Source organism: Theropithecus gelada, chromosome 15, assembly GCF_003255815.1.
Source record: "Theropithecus gelada isolate Dixy chromosome 15, Tgel_1.0, whole genome shotgun sequence".
Classification (NCBI taxonomy): Eukaryota; Metazoa; Chordata; class Mammalia; order Primates; family Cercopithecidae; genus Theropithecus; species Theropithecus gelada.
Genome location: NC_037683.1, coordinates 66,440,841 through 66,462,633, shown reverse-complemented (window position 1 = coordinate 66,462,633; position 21,793 = coordinate 66,440,841). Strand labels below are relative to the sequence as shown.

The 21,793-nt window shown below is 40.9% G+C and overlaps 1 protein-coding gene across 5 annotated transcripts in view; it reads right to left on the bottom strand.

The window, feature by feature from the left end:
- TTC39B (tetratricopeptide repeat domain 39B) overlaps nucleotides 1-21,793 on the bottom strand; it is a 137,698-nt gene that overhangs the window by 30,139 nt on the left and 85,766 nt on the right. For 3 of the 5 annotated variants that reach the window (XM_025360614.1, XM_025360612.1, XM_025360616.1), the window contains 5 exons: nucleotides 14,856-14,966; nucleotides 11,985-12,116; nucleotides 10,814-10,890; nucleotides 4,834-4,901; nucleotides 869-933 (listed from right to left, as the gene is read on the bottom strand). In XM_025360614.1, the coding sequence (XP_025216399.1) occupies nucleotides 869-933; nucleotides 4,834-4,901; nucleotides 10,814-10,890; nucleotides 11,985-12,116; nucleotides 14,856-14,966 (453 nt within the window). The remainder of the gene's footprint in view (nucleotides 1-868; nucleotides 934-4,833; nucleotides 4,902-10,813; nucleotides 10,891-11,984; nucleotides 12,117-14,855; nucleotides 14,967-21,793) is intronic. The other 2 variants (XM_025360613.1, XM_025360615.1) reach the window with 2 other exon arrangements.

Here is a 21,793-nt window from a genome sequence, read left to right as displayed (position 1 = left end):
AGGTTAATTCATTAGGAAGACAGAACAATTATAAATACATATTATATGAGCCTGACAACAGAGCTCCTAAATATATGAGGCAAACACTGACAGAACTAAAGGAAGAAAGAGATGATTCCAGATTCAAACTTAGAGACTTTAACACTGAGTAAATAAAAGACAACTGGATAAAAATCAATAAGGATGGCCAGACGCAGTGGCTCATGCCTGTAATCCCAGCACTCTGGGAGGCCGAGGCAGGCAGATCACGAGGTCAGGAGATCAAGACCAACCTGGCTAACATAGTGAAACCCTGTCTCTAATAAAATTACGAAAAATTAGCTGAGCGTGGTGGCAGGCGCCTGTAGTCCCAGCTACTCAGGAGGCTGAGGCAGGAGAATGGCGTGAACCTGGGAGGTGGAGCTTGCAGTGAGCCGAGATCGCACCACTGCACTCTAGCCTGGGTGACAGAGCGAGACTCCATACCAAAAAAAAAAAAATCAATAAGGATACGAACAACACTATGGTCACCTCAGCTGAACATTTCCATCTACTGCAGAAAGTTCTACTGGGCAGTGCTGCTCTGGAATCTGAACCAAAGATATTACTATAATTTTAAATTTATAAATTGTTCAAAGGAGAAACTCAAATTATCTAATCAGAAATTATGTCAGTAGCTTTATTTTCAACTAATTTGCTCTTAAAATTGTATTTAAACTTAAATTCTGTTGTCCTATAACACTGAATACACACTCAGCAAAAAATCAAGTTCATTTTTACCAACACGAAATAAAATCTCCTAGTCAAACTTAATTTAGGAGAACTGTGAAGAACAAAGGAGTATACAGCACAGAATTATTTACAAATCACATCTTACTTTTTAACTTACTTATATATTTGATAACTTGTTCTAATTTTGAGTCCACCTTTGATGAAGTTGATCATATTTTCATCCTGAAAATAATTCAGTTAAAAAATTAGATTATTTAGCAAACAAGTTTAAATTGTCCCCACAGTTGTGTGTTTATGTGATTAGAAAAACAAAAACAAAAACAAAGCATTTTGAGGACATAATTTTGAAATTAACACATACTCTTGCTTTACATTTAAAAGTTTTTGGGGTACTTTTTCTTCTACATTAGAGGACAACAAAAAGAAAATGCTTGTAAAATCCTTCAATTATTTTATATTACTAAGGAGGTAATCCTCACCAATTAGGGCCCATATGTGGTCCAAATTATTTTAATAAACATCGACATCTACCGAGCTATTTTCTTGTGGGTTTAACAGAATCTAAACTGGACGACTTTACAATCTGCTCTAAGGCCAAACCTTCCAGTACATTACACCCAGTAAAGGGGACAATGGTCCTTCTTTCACAGAGTACTTTAGCAGTCAGAGTCTATTAAATGTTGCAAATTTTACACATACACATTTCCAGGCCCAAAATAACTGGTCTAGTTTCTGAAGTGGCTGTCACTACTATGCAATTTTGTTTTAGGAAAACAAAAACACTTCAGTTCTGTTTATCTGATGGTCATCGACCATAAAATTGAGGCAGCTGGCCTGGATGAATGGCGTTTTCGGGGTCAGCATTCTAGGATTCTAAGACAATCTCTCAATAAATTACATCAAATAACCACTTGAAGGAAGTTACTCTAATAGATGGTGCTAGTGGAGACAGTCCTATGTTCTGCATTTCCAGAGAGAAAGTTTTTCTAGTCTATTGATATCAGAAAGATGCTCTGGCCGGGCGCAGTGGCTCACACCTGTAATCCCTTTGGGAGGCCGAGGTGGGTGGATCACGAGGTCAAGAGATCGAGACCATCCTGGCCAACATGGTGAAACCCCATCTCTACTAAAAATACAAAAATTAGCCAGGCATGGTGGCAGGCGCCTGTAGTCCCAGCTACTCGGGAGGCTGAGGCAGGAGAATCACTTGAATCTGGGAGGCGGAGGCCGCAGTGAGCCGAGATCGCACCACTGAACTCCAGCCTGGTGACACAGCGAGACTCCATCTCAAAAAAAGAAAAAAGAAAATGCTCTGCTATGTATTTCTTGTATACTTAAGCATCCTCCTGTAGCAAAAGAAAAACTGACTTTCATTTACTAATTTCATTAATTGCTTCAATATTTATTGTTCTAATTATTATAAGAATCAATAGATATGAAATTCAATGTTTATCTTCTTAATTTAAGGAATCTTATGATTACATAAGATCCAATACCAACCAGAAAAGAATTTCTTAAATTAGCTTGAAATATGCCTCGGAAAAAAAAACCATATTTCATTTCAGGATTCATCAAACTTAAATTTAATGCCTATTTTATACCAGGCACCCAAATGCAAAAACAGATGAAAGTAATACAGTATGTTAAGGGAAGGCGTCATGTGTGGAGAAGGAGCCAGGCATAGGGACGGAGTCATGCACGGGGATGGGATCATGCACAGGATGTCATGAGAACACAAAGTAGTAGCATGGAGAGGGCCAGAAATCCCTCCTGGAAGCATTGGTGCTTTAAGCACAAAAATAATTAGAAACTGGCCAGGTATAGAAAGGCAAAGCAGATGTGAACTTTGTAAGCAAAGTAAAACTCAAGTGGAAAGACGGGGCGGCATTCAGGATCATGATGGGTTTGGCCATGTGTGTATATGTAATTCCACACTGCTGAAGAATCTATTGCAAAGAGAATGACCAAGGAGTTAAGAAAGCTACCTCCAGCCATGCTACTCAATATGCAACCCTGTCAGTGGCATCCAAGGACACCTGTAAGGTGTGTGTGTGTTGGCAGGGGTGGGGGCGGTAAGGGAACATAGAGAGGAGGTACCAGTTTTGTTTGAAAAAGCACCCCCTTCATTTGTGATATTCTGATACAGAATACTGCCACAGTCAGTAAGAGCTAGTGAATGCTGAAGCAGAGAAGTGACCAAGTCAGAGACTCGTTTTTAAGAGGGTACTCAACCCTCAACTGCAGAATAGGGAATGAGCTGAAGGTAAAAGAAATTAGAGAGGGAGAGTCACTAGGTTGCTGTACAGTTCAGCAAAGAGTGGATAAGCACCTCTTCTAGAACAATGACAGAAAGAGATGGAGTTGCACAATCTTTAAAAGGCTAAAGCAGCATGAATATAAAAATGATTGGGTGGGAGGCATGAGGAAGAGGGCACAAATATGGATATCTCTTTAATTTCAAGTCCGCAAACATAAAATAAGCCTCCAAATCCCAGATTTGATTGCCAAATCCCTGTTTGGAAAACAGAAAAAAACTTGGGCCTCCATGACTATCATTATGATGCTTACTGAGGCAATAAGACTGTTGTTATCAACCAGCCTTTGTAACATCTATGTTTTAGGAAACAGGGTCATGGGCTACAGTGATTCCGTTTTATTAAACCAGAATCCAACCTAAGAGGTAAACCTCCATGAAAAGAAAGAAGCAACTGCCAAATAATTTAAGATTATGGCCAGGCATGGTGGCTCACGTCTATAATCCCAGCACTTCAGGAGGCTGAAATGGGTGGAACACCTGAGGTCAGGAATTCGAGACCAGCCTGACCAATATGGTGAAAACCTGTCTCTACTGAAAATACAAAAATTAGCCAGGTGTGGTGGTGCACACCTGTAATCCCAGCTACTCGGGGGACTGAGACAGAAGAACTGCTTGAACCCGGGAGGCAGACGTTGCAGTGAGCCAAGATTGCGCCACTGCACCCCAGCCTGGGTGACAGAATGAGGCTCTAACCACCCCACACCCCTCCACAAAAAAAAAAAAGATTGTGATTGAGGAAAATTTTCCATTTTACAGTTGAATTTCTTTCTGATTTCTTACACTCTCTACTCCACCTCACTCTCACTGTAGCCATCACTGCCACCCATGAAGCCACTATGTGAAGATTTATGTTTTAGAGAAGCATTGGAAGATACAGAAATAGGCAAGGTACTGACTGTACCAATTCCCAGAGGTGAAATTAAAATGCCTCATAAGAAAAGGATTAATTGTTTAGTGACTTTTAAAAAACTGTTTTTCCAAAGGAAGAAATAAAAGAAAGGGGAATTAGAATACAGAAAGAAGGGGAAAAATAAAATTTGAAGTGTACATGAACTTTCCATGTATGCCTAACTGAACTTCACTGAGGCAAGTGGTGTAAAACGGGGCACTTCCTCTGCCCAGGCCACTCCCATGTGCGGCCTCTACCAGTAGAAAGTACAAAGCGGAATATTCTCCCGGTTTCCACACAGATGCATCTTAAAATTAGATGTGGCAGTTGCAAAGCAGTTTCTTTAAAGTTTCTTTTTTGTTTTTGAGGCAGAGTCTTGCTCTGTCACCCAAGCTGGAATGCAGTGATGCGACCTCAGCTTGCTGCAATCTCCACCTCCCAGGTTCAAGTGATTTTCCTGCCTCAGCCTCCTAGGTAGCTGGGATTACAGGCATGCGCCACCACGCCCGGCTAATTTTTTTTTTTTGTATTTTTAGTAGAGACGGGGTTTCACCATGTTGGCCAGGCCCGTCTCGAACCCCAGACCTCAAGTGATCCGCCCACCTCAGCCTCCCAAAGTGCTGGGATTACAGACATGAGCCACCGCGCCTGGCCTAAAGTTTCTTTAAAGGCACAGTCTTTAAAGGGCAATGATTCCCAGTGGAGTGCAATTTGAAATAGATTCTTAAGTACAGTAGAGGAGGAACAAAACTCTCTAGCATCTTTTTTCAGCCAAAGTTTATCAGAATAACAAATATTTGCCATTACAACTCTAAGTCAAAAGAACTGAAGCTTTGACATAGAATGCACCACATTTTTCTATGCAGCACTGGCTGTCTTCCCAGCCGATATAAATTCTAAGCCAAATATTCATTACCTGCACAAACGTGAGTGCAGCTTTCTGTAGGAGACACTCGGCATAACAGATTTCAGCATGCATTTCCTCTATGAAAAACAAATAAAATTATATTAAGTAAAGTCCCATATCCAAAGTGATTGCTCTGTGATGCTCAGGAAAGACTGGCAGATAAGTTAACCCAAGAGAGACCCCAAAACTTAGATGGCCCTTGTGCTTCGACAAAAGCAGAATGAGAACCCCAGTTCTCACTTTGTCAGGAAGATTTTCCTGGAATGTGTGAAGTGTTCAGGGAGGTCATCCCCATTCAAACATAACTGCAAAGAGTCAGTCACTTCGTATCAGAGACCCAAACTCAGCTCACAAGGGGAAATTAACATTTAAAAGCACTTTAAAAAAAAAGGAAACCACTTATTTTTTAACTTAATTAGTAAAATAAAACTTTGGCTGTGTGCGGTGGTTCATGCCTGTTATCCCAGCACTTTGGGAGGCCAAGGTGGGTGGATCACCTGAGGTCAGGAGACAGAGACCAGCCTGACCAACAGGGAGAAACCCCGTCTCCACCAAAAATACAAAAATTAGCCAGGTGTGGTGGTGCATGCCTGTAATCCCAGCTATTTGGGAGGCTGAGGCAGAAGAATCGCTTGAACCTGCAAGGTGGAGGTTGTGGTGAGCTGAGATTGCGCCATTGCACTCCAGCCTGGGCAACAAGAGCAAAATTCCGTCAAAAAAAAAACAACAACAAAACAACTTTAACATAGTTTTAAAAGTTGAAAAAAACTAAATTAAATGTATGAATGCTAGCTTCTAAAATATAAAGGTATGGTAACCATGACACTAACCAGACACATTAACTACCTGAAAAGAAAGCAGCAATTCTCTAGAGCTCAGTGAAAAAGAAACGTCCTGCATGGCCATGTTAAGACTCCTCATATGTGAAGATCTGATATAAAAAGAGACAGCACTATCCCAGTTTTAGGCTAATTTGATCATGTAGATGTCTAGCACAAGAATAAGGTACTCTCAAAAAGGGGTTAGGTGGGGCTCTGTGCATCCCAGGGGCCTGTGGAGTACCCCAAAACACATACCCTAGCTTCCCAACAACCCATTATACTTGCAGAGAATGGAGAGACAAATCTTTACTTTTTTCCATATACAAGTCAGCAGATTCTTGCTCTATCCATGAGATGCAAATTGGCATGATATTTAAGTAAATGAGCCTGGGGTATTTAATAGCCTGGGCTGCTAAAAACGCTCTGCCATGTACTGGCTATAGGACCTTGTCCCCTCTCTGCTGGTTTCCTCATTTATAAAGGCCACTAACACCACCTCTGGTTCACAGCTGAAGGATCACATAAGGTACTGCACGCAGAGCTCATGATACAGAGTTAGCACTGGATCAATGCTAGCTACGTGCACTGAGATTACTGCCCTTGATCCATGCCACTGCTTTTTGATAAAAGCTCAGAAAGCATTTTTATGTGGAATGTGACTGAAAATAGAGTATTTCTGTATTATTGGGATTACTGCTAATAGACTTAGATGACAACAAGTACTTTCTTGCACTTATAGATCCCACCCCCACCCTATACACACATACAACCCACTGGTTCTCACAAATTGGTTCAAGTTCCTGCCATGCTCATATTCCAAATGTTTAATTTACAAAGAAGCCCCTCTGCAGCTAAGGTCTTCAACAGCGCACAGAGAGATGGGGCCAAAGTCACGACAAACCAAACTTGAGGAGTTACAGCCTGCATGCCCACAGCCAGGGTCTCAGTCCTTCAGAACACCTCTCCTCAAAGTGTGCCTGGTGATTTTCTAGCTGTGTTCAGTGGGATACCAACTGGTAATTTACTTTTACACAGTCACCTGAATATCCTCTTCCTAGGTAATTCTGTGACAGAGTGAGAATCAGGAATTATTAGCTATGAAAGTCTGCTCAGGAATACAGATTGCTGGCTTGGGGTACATGCAGAGGGGATGAAGTCTGTGGTGGTGATGGTGGCGGTGGGTGGGGGGCAGAGGGGAGTGGGCCGATAACAGGAGCAAGGAAAGCCCAGAGCACCTTCAGGAAAAGCCAGTCAAGGGAGGAGACAGCAATGAGGCTGGAAGGGTTAAGTCAAGGCTCAATTATAAATGGCCTTGAATGTTAGAGTCTACAGTTGATTCAGGAGGCAACAGTGAGTCAGTCCTTTCAGAGATCTGAGCAGACAGGTGGGCAGATCAGGGTTAAGTGAAAGATGAACAAGTTTAAGAGCAGCACAGGGATCAAGGCAAACAGAAAAGGCATGAGAGTTTGAACTTTGCATTCCGCAAATAAGTATCTGTCATATTAAATCCCTTTCACATCCTAGGCACTCACTGCATATAAATATCTGTAAAGGCCATTTGAAACCCATTTGGGGCAATCCGCCAGCCACAAGAGAAAAAAACTAGTATGTTCCACGTTAAACCCATGAAAAGTTTAATGAAATATACTCACTCCTGTAGACAACCAGACACTCAAGGATGTAAATGAAAATTACCAAGAGGAAAAACAAATCACACACTAAAGCTACAATGTTTTGACATGCTCCCTTGAACACAAAGTCTGTTTGGGTTGCAGTTGACAGCCAAACTCACTAAGAATAAAATACAGCTTAATTTATAAAAGTCTTACTCTTTCACTGTGTTTGATTTACACTGCATAGTTCTTTAGTTCTCAAAATTAGCCATTAGGTACTTATGAGTGGGTAACTACCAGAATATCTCTTAATTGTAAATTCCATAGTCCACAGGAGTAAATATCTTCATGACGCAGTGAAATAATGTTAGCTAAGCATTGCCTTTAGATATGAAAGTCTAAATAAACCTGTATTTCATAATAGGCTATACTCACAAGTGTATTAGTTTATTTTATTTTAGTTTATATTACTTTACTTTATTTTTATTTATGTAGAAACAGGGACTTGCTCTGTCACCCAGAGGAGAGTACAGTGGCATGATCTGTGCTTACTGCAACCTCTGTGATATGGTTAGGCTTTGCGTCCCCACCCAAATCTCATCTTGAATTGTAATCCCCATAATCCCTACGTATCAAGGGTGGGACCTGGTGGGAGATGTTTGGATCATGGGGCTGGTTTCTTCCATGCTGTTCTCATGACAGTGAGTGAGTTCTCATAAGATCAGGTGGTTTTGTAAGTGTTTGACAGTTCCTCCTACATGCCCTTCTCCTTCCTGCTGCCTTGTGAAGAAGGTGCCTTGCTTCCTCTTCACCTCATGCCATGATTTTAAGTTTCCTGAGGTCTCCCCAGCCATGCAGAACTATGAGTCAATTAAACCTCTTTCCTTTATAAATTACCCGGTCCTGGGCAGTTCTTTATAACAGTATGAAAATGGACTAATACACTCTGCCTCCTGGGCTCAAGGGATCCTCTCACCTTAGCCTCCTTAGTAGCTGGGATTATAGGCACAAGCCACCATGCCCAGACTATTTTTTATAATTAGTAAAAAGTAATTTTCTACTTTATTGCAGATTTCCTAAAGTGCCATTGTTCAAAGACATTATAAAAACATAACAACACAGTATCATCTATTTTCAAGATGACTAACACAGAAATAATTCAATATTTCCTTTATCCATATATGACACATTTCGTGCCCTTCTCTACTTGCCTAAAGGAGAAAGTGTGGGTTACGGAGGAAAGAGTGGGTTACGGAGGAAAGCTTAGGGAAAGGCAAATGATCAGTTAACCCTACTCTGCTAGGTGGGGAATCCTGGTCATTTGTTTATAACTCTGATCAGTTCCAAGTCTATAACGAGGAGGTTAGACAGGTGAATGTTAAGAAAAGCAACAAGGACAGTATATAGCACATACAGAACGCTTTTTAAAAATGGAGGATCATCAGCTGGGTGCGGTGGCTCATGCCTGTAATCCCAGGACTTTGGGAGGCCCGAGGCAGGCGGATCATGAGGTCAGGAGATTGAGACCATCCTGGCTAACATGGTGAAACCCTGTCTCTACTAAAAATACAAAAAATTAGCTGGGCGTGGTGGCAGGCACCTGTAATCCCAGCTACTCGGGAGGCTGAGGCAGGAGAATGGCGTGAACCCGGGAGGCTGAGCTTGCTTGCAGTGAGCTGAGATTGTGCCACTGCCCTCCAGCCTGGGGGACAGAGCAAGATTCTGTCTCAAAAAAAAAAAAAAAGGAGCATCTTATTTTTCAAATTATTATTATTATTTTTGAGACAGAGTATCACTCTGTTGTCCAGGCTGGAGTACAGTGGCGTGATCTCGGCTCACTGCAACCTCCGCCTCCTGGGTTCAAGCAACTCTCCTGCCTCACTCAGCCTCCTGAGTAGCTGGCCACTAGAGGGAAGCCATAGAGAGGGTAACAGAAAGGAGAATACAACAAAAGAGTTCAATTTCTTTTGGGCCTATTTGATTTCTTATTAACCCACTTTAATGAACTTTAGATCTAATGGAACTAATTTACATAAGTACCCCAAAGACGGGAAGATATGTAGACACATTCTATCCAAAGTCAAGGGGATAAACAAATTCTTACAAATGGAGGTCAGTTTCCAGAGAAAAAGATGTAGGTTTCAGCTGCCTAGTGTGACCAATGAAATACCATTCTGTTTGACCATGGTTTTGGGGTCAACATCATGCCCCTTTGAAATAAGTCCCAAAGATGTGAAATGTCTCATAATTCCTCTCCTATACTCAATACTCTAGCTTCACATTGTGCACATGTTCCCAAGTTCTCTGAAGTCCAAAACAAGTTGATAATACTCATCTAACAAAATAAACAAAACTTCCTAATAAAACACCCTCAAAAATATGTCTGACATATACTTGACCATTAGAAACTACTCTGACAGCAGTATCCAGAACTGCTCTTGCTCTAATCAACCAAAGCTACTTCTAGTAGCTTTGTATTTTGTGTTTTCTAGTATGGTATATTCTAGTATTTTGTGTCACCTCTTCAGATAACACATTTGACGATGACAATACAGGCACAGATTCTCCTGGGATGGCAAAAGCTTTATTCTACAATGATCACATTTGAAGGACATTTTTTTTTTCCTTCTACAGGAATATCTAGATGCTTCTTTCTTGTAAACTATTCTGGACTAGAGTGTAACACTGTAAAGACAGAACTGATCATGAAACTTCTGCCCTAGTCCCAGGGGGCACATCAAGCAATTTACAGCAACAGCCGTCATTTCCTCCCATCCATCTGATCAGGGTGCCGCAGCCAACCTTTCCTGGATTCCTGAATATTCCTAAATGTACACAAACCACGCATCTTCCATACTGTGAAACATCATTTTTTAAAAGATATCAAAATTACTTTCACCTTGAAAAAAATTTTTAATAGCTTGTGGAAAACTGAAATTCTCACAGATGAATGGTAAGAATATAAACTGACCTATACCTTTGGAAAAAAAAAAACTGGGAATACCTATAAATATTGTAACTTTTCAAACTGCCAGTCTCGGTTATTCCACTTTTAGAAATCTATCTTATGAAATAACTTTTCAAGATGCATGAATCTGTATGTATAAGGATTCTAGGACACCATTATTTGTAACAGTGAAAAAATAAAAACAATAGAGAAAATCCAATTTTGGTGCACAATACATCAATCCTGTGGAATATCACACAGCTGTTAAACACTCACATGTAATGACCTGGGAAAGTGTCAATGTCAAATTTACACCTATTATGTGATTCTATGCTTGCAAAAAAAAAAAACAAAAAACAAAAACAAAAACAACAATCCATGAGTGACAACAAAAACCCTATGTGTACCTTATTTATGTATTTGAGTATGTACGCAGAAAAGGCTTTACAATGAACTATTAACAATGGTTACTTTTGGAAGGTCAGTATGATAGGGAAGAGAAAAAGACATTCCATTGACTTTATACACTTCAGTATGGAATTTTATGAGATGATCATTTTTTAACTTTTAAAATCAAGGAAAAAAGTGATCTTTTAAATGACTTTTACCTTCACTCAGTTGCTCCAGGGATCCTCTAGAAAGAAGACTTGAGAAAGATTCTACAACTGTGTATTTTTTCCTGTATCTACATCGAGTAAATAAAAAGGGAGATAGAAAATAGAAAAAAAAAATCAGGCTAAGCTCATTTTCATTTGCCATTCATTTCAGTCACTATCACACCAAAGAGTCAAAAAGCTGAAACTCTAAACCCTGAAGTCTGTAGGACACAGATCATCCTTTTCCAACACTCTACACTCAGCACTGGCTAGCCACTTGGGGGAACTCAGTCTGTGTTACTGAACACCACGTGGGGAAACTCACACACGCCAGTGAAAACTAACCTCCAAAGTACCTTCCCTTATCCTGATAACTAAAATCAGGATTTGTGTAAAATTCTCCACAGGTGAAAAATGAAGTTAAAGTGCAATATTTGGAAGCTCTCTTCATTTGAGGAGCTTACAACACCATTATATCAGGATGCAATTTCACCCATGTTAACCTTCTGATCATGAACCTTCTGCCCTAGTCCCAGCGGCACATCAAGCAATTGACAGCAACAGCAGTCATTTCCTCCCATCCATTTGCTCAGGGTGCCGCAGCCAGCCATTCCTGGATTCCTGAATATTCCTAAATGTCTACAAACCAAGCATCTCCCATACTGTGAAACATTTATCATTTTTTAAAAGATATCAAAATTACTTTTGCCTTGAAAAAAAATTTTGATAGGGTCTTCCTATACACACAGGGTAAAGCTTAAAATAAAACTAAAACTCGATCTCATTTTCACCAAACAAAAGTGTTCAAAAAGAGGTCCTTCTTAAACAAATAAAACATTCCCTCATGAATTTGCATCTCCCACTTAAAACAAAAACATTCCTTGCATGGCTTGGTTTGGCGTGCAGTACCTAATGTCATCTACCTTGAGAGATGCTTGCTGCCAATCCCATAGAAATCCGCCCCCCACCCCAGATCTCTGTAGCTCAGACCCCAGGTTATCAAAAAGAAAAGTGGAATATATAGATGCCAAATGGGAATCCTTCAGCTTCAAGGCTGAATTTCTTTTCTGTAACTGTGGCCAATTTCAAACACAGAGCTCTTGGTCAGGCAAATGACATTATTTTTGTCACAAAGGCATAAAAGTTTGCAGTCACATCTCAAGTATTGAATGACTCGTCATACTTTTGGCAGGTTTGTAAAGCGTCCTTCATGGCAGAAATGCCATTTTGGATGTCCTGTTGCTCGAAGGTCAGGACAGCCTGCAACACCACAATGGTACTGTAGCCCAGAGCATGGTACATACTCTCCTTAGCCCTGGGGAGAAAACAGGGAATTCAGACATTTTAATTCAATGGAAATACTGATCATAAGAAATCCTAGGAAATGCATGTTCTGACTTGCACAGTAACCTTTATTCCTTCACCATAATCACCAAAATTATATGGGTGGTGAAAAATAACCTCTTAAAAACTCAAGTACCAAGGACTTTCCAATGTAAACCCACACAGGCAGAACAAAATGTTCCAGGTTGAAGGGGACAATATGCATTTCCCTATTTCAACACAAGAGGGCAGCCTGCAGGCAGATTCCAAGCAAACCCACTGTCTTCAGTTGAAAAGAGGGCAGCATACTACCACCTTTGGCTCTGAAGTAAGTGCTAAAATAAAGGCCGCTGGAAATGTATTTTTTGACAGAGAGATTCCGATATGTTTTTTCAAAAATAAAGGCTCATTTAAAGTAATTCCTCTCCTCTCCAGCCAAAGGCCAAGAGCAAACAAGATTTTGGAACGAGTTAGGCTGGTCACAAGAGCCATGACCAAAGTAGACGTCAGACCTTATATCTAGTCTAATCCCATTATCTGAAATTCCTGATTAAAGTTCTTGATATTTCAAATCATCAAGTTACAGTGAGAACTGCTTCAGGATTCTTAAGGATGTTAATGACTCCTAACGGATGGCAGACATCCAGATTCTCGGGCTGTGAGAACATCATTTATTTTCTCAAAACTTCTTAAGCTGTATTAATGATTTATAAGGTTTAAAATGCTAATGCATGGTTTTGTTTTTAATTTAAATATTAATGCATAACAGCCTGCTGCCATGCAAAACAAATACAAGCCACATTATTTTTTGCCCCCACGGAAATAGTCTAAACATCCTTTGGTAATTTGCAGCTTGTCCTGAACATTGAGGACACTCACTATCTGTTCAAAAGAACCACAAGGAATCAGAGCAGCTCAAAGTTAATCATTAATTGTGGTTTCAAACCTCACATTTTTAACTGGAAGCTCTTTCAAGAAGAAGAAAAAATTATTTCAAATGAGGGAAAAGTATTAGTTATTTATTTATTTATTTTTGAGACAGAGTTTTGTTCTTGTTGCCCAGGCTGAAGTGCAATGGCATGATCTTGGCTCACCGCAACCTCTGCCTCCTGGGTTCAAGTGGTTCTCCTGCCTCAGCCTCTCGAGTAGCTGGGATTACAGGCATGTGCCACCATGCCCGGCTAATTTTTCGTATTTTTAGTAGAGTCAGGGTTTCTCCCTGTTGGTCAGGCTGGTCTCGAACTCCCGACCTCAGGTGATCCGCCTGCCTCAGCCTCCCAAAGTGCTGGGATTACAGGCCTAAGCCATTTAAACAGTGAAACATGTATAAAACTCAGAGATGAACCTGACTGAATACAACACTAAATCGTTTATTTTCATCCCATGTCATGATCAGCTGTGTGTCAGTGGCAGAGAAAGACTTGTTTGAATAAACATCAAAGGAGATAATGGGTACAAAAATACAGTTAAATGGAAGAAATAACTTCTAGTATTTCATAATAAATTATAATTAACAATAATTTATTGTTATTTCAAAACATCTAGAAGAGAATAATTATAAATGTTCCTGACACTAAGAAAAGATAAATGTTTGAGGTGATGGATAACCCAATTACCCTGATGATCATTGAACATTGTGTATAGGTAAGGAATTATCACATGTACTCCAAAAATAGGTACAACTATGGCTCATCAATAAAAACATTCAAAAACCCAAAGAAGACAGGCAAGCAGGCAGAGAAAAGACACAGGCGAGACCAAGAGAGAGGGAAAGACAAGCAGACAAAAGGAGGTAGAGACAGAAGACAGAGAAGTCTGAGGGACTGAGAAGGACAGAGGGAAAAAAGCACGGGACAGGCAAGGTGGAGATTGTGAGGCAAATATTGAAGACAACACTGAAAGATTTCCTTAGACTACAGGGCTTCACCATCAATTTCATCATTTGTTCTTAACCTGTGGAATGACAGCTGACCCACCTTGACTACAGCTATTCTAAATCTTAACAGAATTTCCATAGCAGCTCCTCAGCAGGTCAATTAATCTCTAAGATTCAGATGACCAGAATCCAGTCACCTTAGTAACCACTCAAAGTAAGGAATGAGATTGCCCACTTTTGTGCCGAAGTAAACTTCTAGGAAATTATTATATGAGGTCTAAGCTTCATCTAAACAAGTGTTTGAGGGCACAATGTAAGACTATTGTCAAGATAAAGACCGAGTAAACAGGCAAGCACAGGTTTTATTGCCACATCTGAAAACTTAACAGGTGCTATTAATTGAAATTAAATTGCTTAACTTGTTTGTCGAACAAATAGAGAACCCCAGTAATATTCTTATTATCTTAAATTTCTTTTTAGCATTGAGATCAGCATATTCTGGTTCTTCCCCTCCCCATTTCAAAGGAAATTTTTTTCAATATTTAAAAGGAACAAACATAAAAATATTTCACTCAAGAAAGCAAAATTGAATCCTTATAAAACTACTTATAAGATGACAATATCTGAACAAGAGAGATTAAAATATGCAAAACAATCAGGAATTTTCTACTGATTATATTTGAAAACTCAGATTTCTAAACTGAATTTTAAAAGTGACCAAAGTAAGGAGGTCTGAACTAAATTAGCTTATCAATATTCAGATGGGAACAGATAAATTAATTTACAAGCATGACATCAAAGAATCATCAGAAACATCTGAAAGATATTTTATCTAAAAGACACAAAGTAAATTACCAGGGGCGAAGCAATTCTAAGGCATCTGTAAATTTGTTGCTTAGAAATAAGTTCAATGCCACAGCACATTCTTCGAGGCCACTCTTGAGATCCACCTTGGTTGATGATGAACTAAAGATCAAGAAAAAAACACAGAGAATTTCTGTAGTTTTACCATCAACAAGTTGACCCCAGGGAGTGTGTGTATGTGGATTCTGGAGACAGGACAGGCTGGAATTCTAACTTTGCTGTTTACTGTCTATAAGATCCCTGAGTCTCAATTTTCTTATCTGTAAAACGCGAAGACCAACACCTACTTTGTGGGGCTGCTGTGAAGATGAGGTAAACTGACAAATGCTGCTCACAGCAGGCGCTAAATAAATGATAGTTCCCTTCCCCACTGCTTCAAAGACCGTAAGGGTAGGAATTCCACACTTTTGTACATGGAGGAGGGGAAGACTATTTTATTTTAGTCTGGTTATACATGGGAAAAAAACGTGCTTCACTAGGAAACCATGCACTGCCGAGACGCTGGAGGAGATCTCTACAGGTAATTAGATTCTGATTCCCAGGGAGCTTACAACTCTGTAAATTGCAGATAACTAATAGCAGTGCAAAATAACTGTTGTCTATAGGCGTGTTAATTTTGCCTGGCCAGTAGAGGCTCAACTAACTTCCCTCCCCAGCTGTGGAATAAGTTAGTTTTCCTGGATTTGCACATTAATTTCAACAATACTTTACTTCACAGAAATTTGTTCTGTTTTGATTTCTCCTTTGAATCTGTTATAACACCTGCCAAATGTCCTCATCTATAATTAATAATTAATCAGTGATTAAATAAAATCCTTAACATGTTCATTTTTGTATCTATATGAGTCATGATTTTATCCTTTTTTCAAAATTATATTAATCACTTATGATTGAGAGAAATTTTGTTCTTTAAAGCCATCTCTAAAATGTTTTGTGTAACGACCTGTAAAAGGGCAATATTTCAGTAAGTAAATGAGCAGTAGGATGATCTGGTAAACAAAAATGCTGATAAGAAATAAACCAGCAGGCATGTTTGGCTCATGCCCAGCACTTCAGGAGACGGAGACAGGAGGAATACTTGAGGCCCGGAGTTCAAGGCCAGCCTGGGCCACAGAGTGAGCACTCATCTCTACAAAAAAGTTTTTTTCAAAAGCCAGGCATGTGGTGTGTGCCTGTAATCCCAGCTACAGGGATTGCGGTGGGAGGGTCGCTTGAGCTCAGGAGTTTGTGGTGTAGTGAGCCATGATCATGCCACTGTACTCTAGTCTGAGCGATAGAGACCTTGTCTCAAAAAAATAAAATGGGGCCGGGCATGGTGACTGATTACAGCACTTTGGGGGCCGAGGCAGGTGAATCACTTGAGGTCAGGAGTTTGAGACCAGCCTGACCAGCATGGTGAAACCCCATCTCTATTAAAAATACAAAACTAGCAGAGTGTGGTGGCACATGCCTGTAATCCCAGCTACTCAAGAGGCTGAGGCAGGAGAATCACGTGAACCCCAGAGTCAGAAGAACAGTGAGCCGAGATTGCACCATTGCACTCCAGCCTGGGCAACGGGAGCGAAACTCTATCTCAAAAAAACAAATAAATAAAATGGGCCAGGTGCGGTGGCTCACACCTCTAATCCCAGCACTTTGGGAGGCCAAAGCAGGCGGATCATTTGAGGTCAGGAGTTTGAGACCAGCCTGGCCAACATGGTGAAACCCCATCTCAACTAAAAATACAAAAATTAGCTGGGCTAGGCGTGGTGTTGCACTCCTATAATCCCAGCTACTCAGGAGGCTGAGGCAGGAGAACTGCTTGAACCTGGAAGGTAGAGGTTGCAGTGAGCCAAGACCATGCCGCTGCACTCCAGCTGGGCAACAGAGCAAGACGCTGTCTCAAAAACTAACTAAATAAATAAAAGAAATGAAATAAAAATAAATAAATAAACTTGATAAGTATTTGAAGTTGAGTTTCCATCCCACCAACCTCTTTAATTTCATTCTTTAAGACATGAAAGCAAAGTGCCCCTTCAGTGACTCCTCTAGCAGGAGTAGGTTCCGAGGGCAATGCCAGAACACCTTCCCCTCGCAGGTCTTCTCATGGCTCCTCCTTGTTATTCAGACCTCAGCTAATGCAGAGCAGCCTGGCTGACCCCCTCCCATCCTGTCTCACTGTTTTTCCTTCCACCATTATTACCATCCAAAAGTATTTTGTGTGTGTCGCATTTGTAGACATGCTTGTCTGTCTTCCCTCTCCAGAACATAAATGCAAGGAGGTTGTTTTAGTCATTCCTGTGCACCAGTGCCTTGGACAATACCTAGAACATATTACATGCTCAAAAAATATTGCTGAGTGGTGAATGGGCGGATACAACTGTTCTGAGTAGAAACAGAGACTTCTTCATGCCTAGAGTTTGAGACAGCTCCTCTAGGATGGAGTAGAACCAAGGCAAGCTCTTAACGGAGGGCTAAGAATTGCTTTGCCCTTAAGTTTCCAGTGAACGAAGAGATCAAATAAAAATGCTAGGAGTTCACAAACCTCTCACAGCAAGATTTTTCACAAGAAAGTTGCCTGATACCTCCTGTACCAGTCCATAACCAAATTTTGTCAGCGTTACCTCCTGAACGTCTCTTGAATTTATCCCGTCTCATCTCTACCGTCCAGCACAGGTTAGTCATCAGGTGTTGCCTGGGGTCTATAGACCCATTTCTTTCCCCATTGCCTACCTCTGCTCCCCCTCATCAAATCTTTACCTAGAGTCCTTTCAACTAATATTTATGCTAATATGTGCCGGGTACTCTTCTGGGTGCTGGCAATACAGCAATGAACAAGACACACAGGATCCCAGGCTCTCAAAGAGCTTTCGTTCTACTGGAGAAGGGAGGGCAGATTTGCACAAGCAGATCAAGAACTGACCAGGGTCATCCCTGATTGGGATAAGTGGTTTGGAACAGAACCTAGGTTTTGGGGGAGGCAGGGGTGGGGAGAAGGCCCAACATTAATGAGGATGGTCAGGAAAAGCTCTCCAAAAAGGTGACATCCAATCGCCATATAATGGAGCCAGCCATGGGAATATCTAGGTTGAGGGCAGAGGGGGCATTCTAAACTGGGAACATGACGAGCAAGGCAGAGAATGAAAGAAAATGAGGACAGAAAACAGGCAAAAGCCAGAAACCATAGTGGCGGAGAGGATGAATTTTATTCTTTGAACAAAAGGAAATACACTGGCTCAGAAATCCTCACTCTTTTCTCAGCATCCCTTCCCTTCAAATATTAGCTGTTCCCATTTTACCTCCCACCAATTCTCTCTAAGGTTACAGCTCATCCTTCATCACCAGGAAACAGACTGTGAACAGATACTAGTCCTCTTGCCAAACATCCACCTCTGCATCTCAGCTGGCCACACTGTCACCTGGGAGGATACACTATACACACCCCCACTTAGATACACAAAGTGGGAGCTCAGCACCTCTGAACATGGTAAACTCAGCTCTTCTGAGTGGTTTACGATGATGCTCACCTGGAATTAACACTCCTCTGCAGAACACTAGGGCTACCATGTGTTCTGTAAGGAATGACCAGGACAGCAACTTTCCCCATGGTCAAAACTTCTGTCAAGTTCTCTCTCAGACACACACGTTCTTCTTCATTTCCACTGCCATCACATTAACTGAGACTCTTATCACTTCAGATCTGAATTCTGAAATACTCTCCAAGAATGCATTCCTATGACTGCTTTGACTCCGTGGTTCTCAAACTCTAGCACACATCAGACACACTGGGAGACCACTCTCAGGCTACTCTCCTCTTCCTAAAACAGATGCTCACCATTCTACCTCCGTAGATTAAGAACCTAAAGTAGCTACCCACACCTACCACGTGCACTAGAAATAGGCTCACCACACCTGTCCAACCAGACTGGAATGATGAACAAGGCTATTTAAAAACAGGCCAGTATAGTCAGGTGCGGTGGCTCATGCCTGTAATCCCAGCACTTTGGGAGGCTGAGGTGGGTGGATCATGAGGTCAGGAGCTCCAGATCAGCCTGGCCAACATGGTGAAACCCTGACTCCACTCAAAATACAAAACTTAGCTGGGCATGATGGCCCACACCTGTAATCCCAACCACTGCAGAGGCTGCAGTGAGCTGAGATCGTGCCACTGCACTCCAGTCTGGCGACAGAGTAAGACTCTGTCTCAAAAAAAAAAAAAAAAAAAGCACTCCGGTATTCTGCAAGAGGCTCATCAGCATAGCATCCCCTCAAGTACAGCATGATGTAATTAATGAAAAGATTCCTGGACTGGAAATTAGAAGTCAGCCAAGCCATTCTCCAGCCTTGTGACCTTCACAGTGCCCCTTAACTTCCCTGAGTCCCTAGTCTTATCTTTGAAGTGCTCTCATTTCACAACGTCTGCAGGAGAAGCAAAGGCAATGGTTATTATGAGTGTGTTTTGTGGACTTTCCAGCCCTGTGCAAGTTAATAACCATGTCTAATTCTCCAAAAACTATGGTGCTCAGTCCACATATTCATACTCCTGCCCTGCTGGAGACACGCCCGAGCGCCTTTCATAATATACATCTTCAGTGAGGTGACGACTCCTCATGTTTCTAATTTAAAAGATATGTTAATTTAAGGCAGGATGAGTTTTTTAGTCTATTTTAAAATATATATATATATAAAATGAATACATAACTTAATAAAAATTTGGAACTATACTATATCATTATCACTTACATTCCAATTCTTACTTTAGGAATTACTTTGTAAGCTTGGTTACAAAAAACTTCATAGTAAATGAGCATCTGGGCTCTGGAATTGGATCCTTTTATTCATTTCCTGACTCCCTTTTGCCTCAAGAGAAGTCAAAGATTTCCCACAATATATTGGTTCCACTGCAACTGTGATCCTAGAGAACTAGGCTGCAGCCTCCCAAGGCCATTTTCTATTACTTATCTGGAGGTTTTGTCTCTTTCCTGTAGAAATCATAATTTTTACTCACTTATGTTGGACAGGGAAATAACTGGTGACCTTTTTTCTCCTCCTTCCAAATTATCTGAACTCTGCTCACATTACTTTTATAATGAAAAACTGATTTATAAAAATTTTGAAACATAAAAGCAGTATTTTAAATAACAGCAAAGGAAAAGTCTTTTCTCCACCACTTCCCAGTTCTGTAACCTTGAACTCACTTTACCTCTGTAAGTCTCAGCTTCCTTATCTGTAAGATGGGGATTGTTAAGTCTGCAGTTACTACTATACAAAGTAGTTGCAAAGATAGAGGAAGCCTGGAATTAAGAGTATAAGCATTATATATATTGAGGCATTACTACAGTTCTCCAGAAGTGTCAACCTGCACCACCTCCCCTGCTAAGAACCACATACGCACACATACATGGTGACCTGGCAAAGTTTCTCTGTACTTTGCTCATAATCTGATGACCTTCTACTATTAACATATCTGATTCATGAGATCTATTGATTAAAAGGTAAAGAAGGGATTTTATTATTTGTATTACAATCAATAAAAGTCTACAAAACCAATATATAATTATCATATCCCCTCACACTTCTCCCCTGAAGCAGGTCACAAGACCCTCATCTAAGAGGTGCCCTCCCTGGACCCTGAGGAAAGGAACATCCTTATCTCCAACGCCTCGGACTTCCCTGAGCAGGGACTTCACTAGATGAACGCTCCTGGATTTTCCTCTCCCTCCTCCCCTCTTCATTATTCAGATGAATTATCTGATTGGTGAGCTGGAAAGAAACACGGGGCATAAATGGCCCAGCCCCTTTCTTACATGGAAAGAGGGTGCAGAAAAGTCTATTCTCTCAGCAATGCAGTGAGCTAGTAGGGCAGGCTCTACTGCCCCCCACCGCCCAACCACGACCCTCACAAGGGAGGCCTGTGATTTAGGGCTGAAATTCCACACACGGCTATGTCAAAAAGAAGCCCATTTTTCCATGCATCTAAGCTGTAATACAACCTCCAACATAGTCTTTGTGAATAACGAAGCTGTGAATTTGATCTCCATAGGCCTGACTCTTGCATCAGTATTTCAACTTAGGCCAAAAAGGAACCTTTTTTCCAAAGATAGAACTAAACACTTAGAATCTGTATGCACAGAATGATGGGCGGACAAGTTTACTCTTCAGAGACTTTTACTAATTTGTGTGGAAGTATCCAGGGTTCTTTTGCAAGCAAATCCAAATCCAAGTCCCCTGCACCTGTGGACTCCAGATCTCCCCGCCCTCAAGAGCTCCAGGGCAAGAAGTCTCAGGCATTACTACAATTCAGCTGTGTGGTGTTCAGAAGCTCAGAAGCAACTGTGACTGGACAGCCAGACTACAGAAACTCCTGTTACCATTTCTCATTAGTTATCCAAGGGAGAGGAGGGACCCCATAAGCTCATAATCTACAGTGGGCTGTGTTAGATGGCAAGACTTCCAAGAAAGTCCTCAACCTCTCCAAATCTGTGTTTCCTCAGCTATGAAAAGGATGAGGACACGACAATATCCACCCAACAGGTATTATTAACATTGCTGTTATGAGCATCAGAAAAGATAAAAAGGTAAAAATGCAACTACGTAATGCACTAAAAGGAATGATGTAAATATTATCATCTATGAAAGAATAAAAGTGCCTGCTCTCTCCTCGTGTGAATAGTGTGCTCATCCTTCAGACTCAAATGGGGAAGCAGAGGTTTTTTTTTTCTTTTCATTTCCAAATAATTTCAGGCTTCCAAAAAGTTGGAAAAATAGGACAGAGTTTGTATACCCAGTTCCCCTAGATAACATCTTACATAACACTTTTGAAGGGTGCTGGCAATGATTTTGTAGCATTGTCCTTCAGTCTGTCTGATGTTTCCTCATGATCAGATTCAGGCTACACATTTTGGGCAAGAGCCTACGGCCATATCACCCCGAACACACCCGATCTTGTC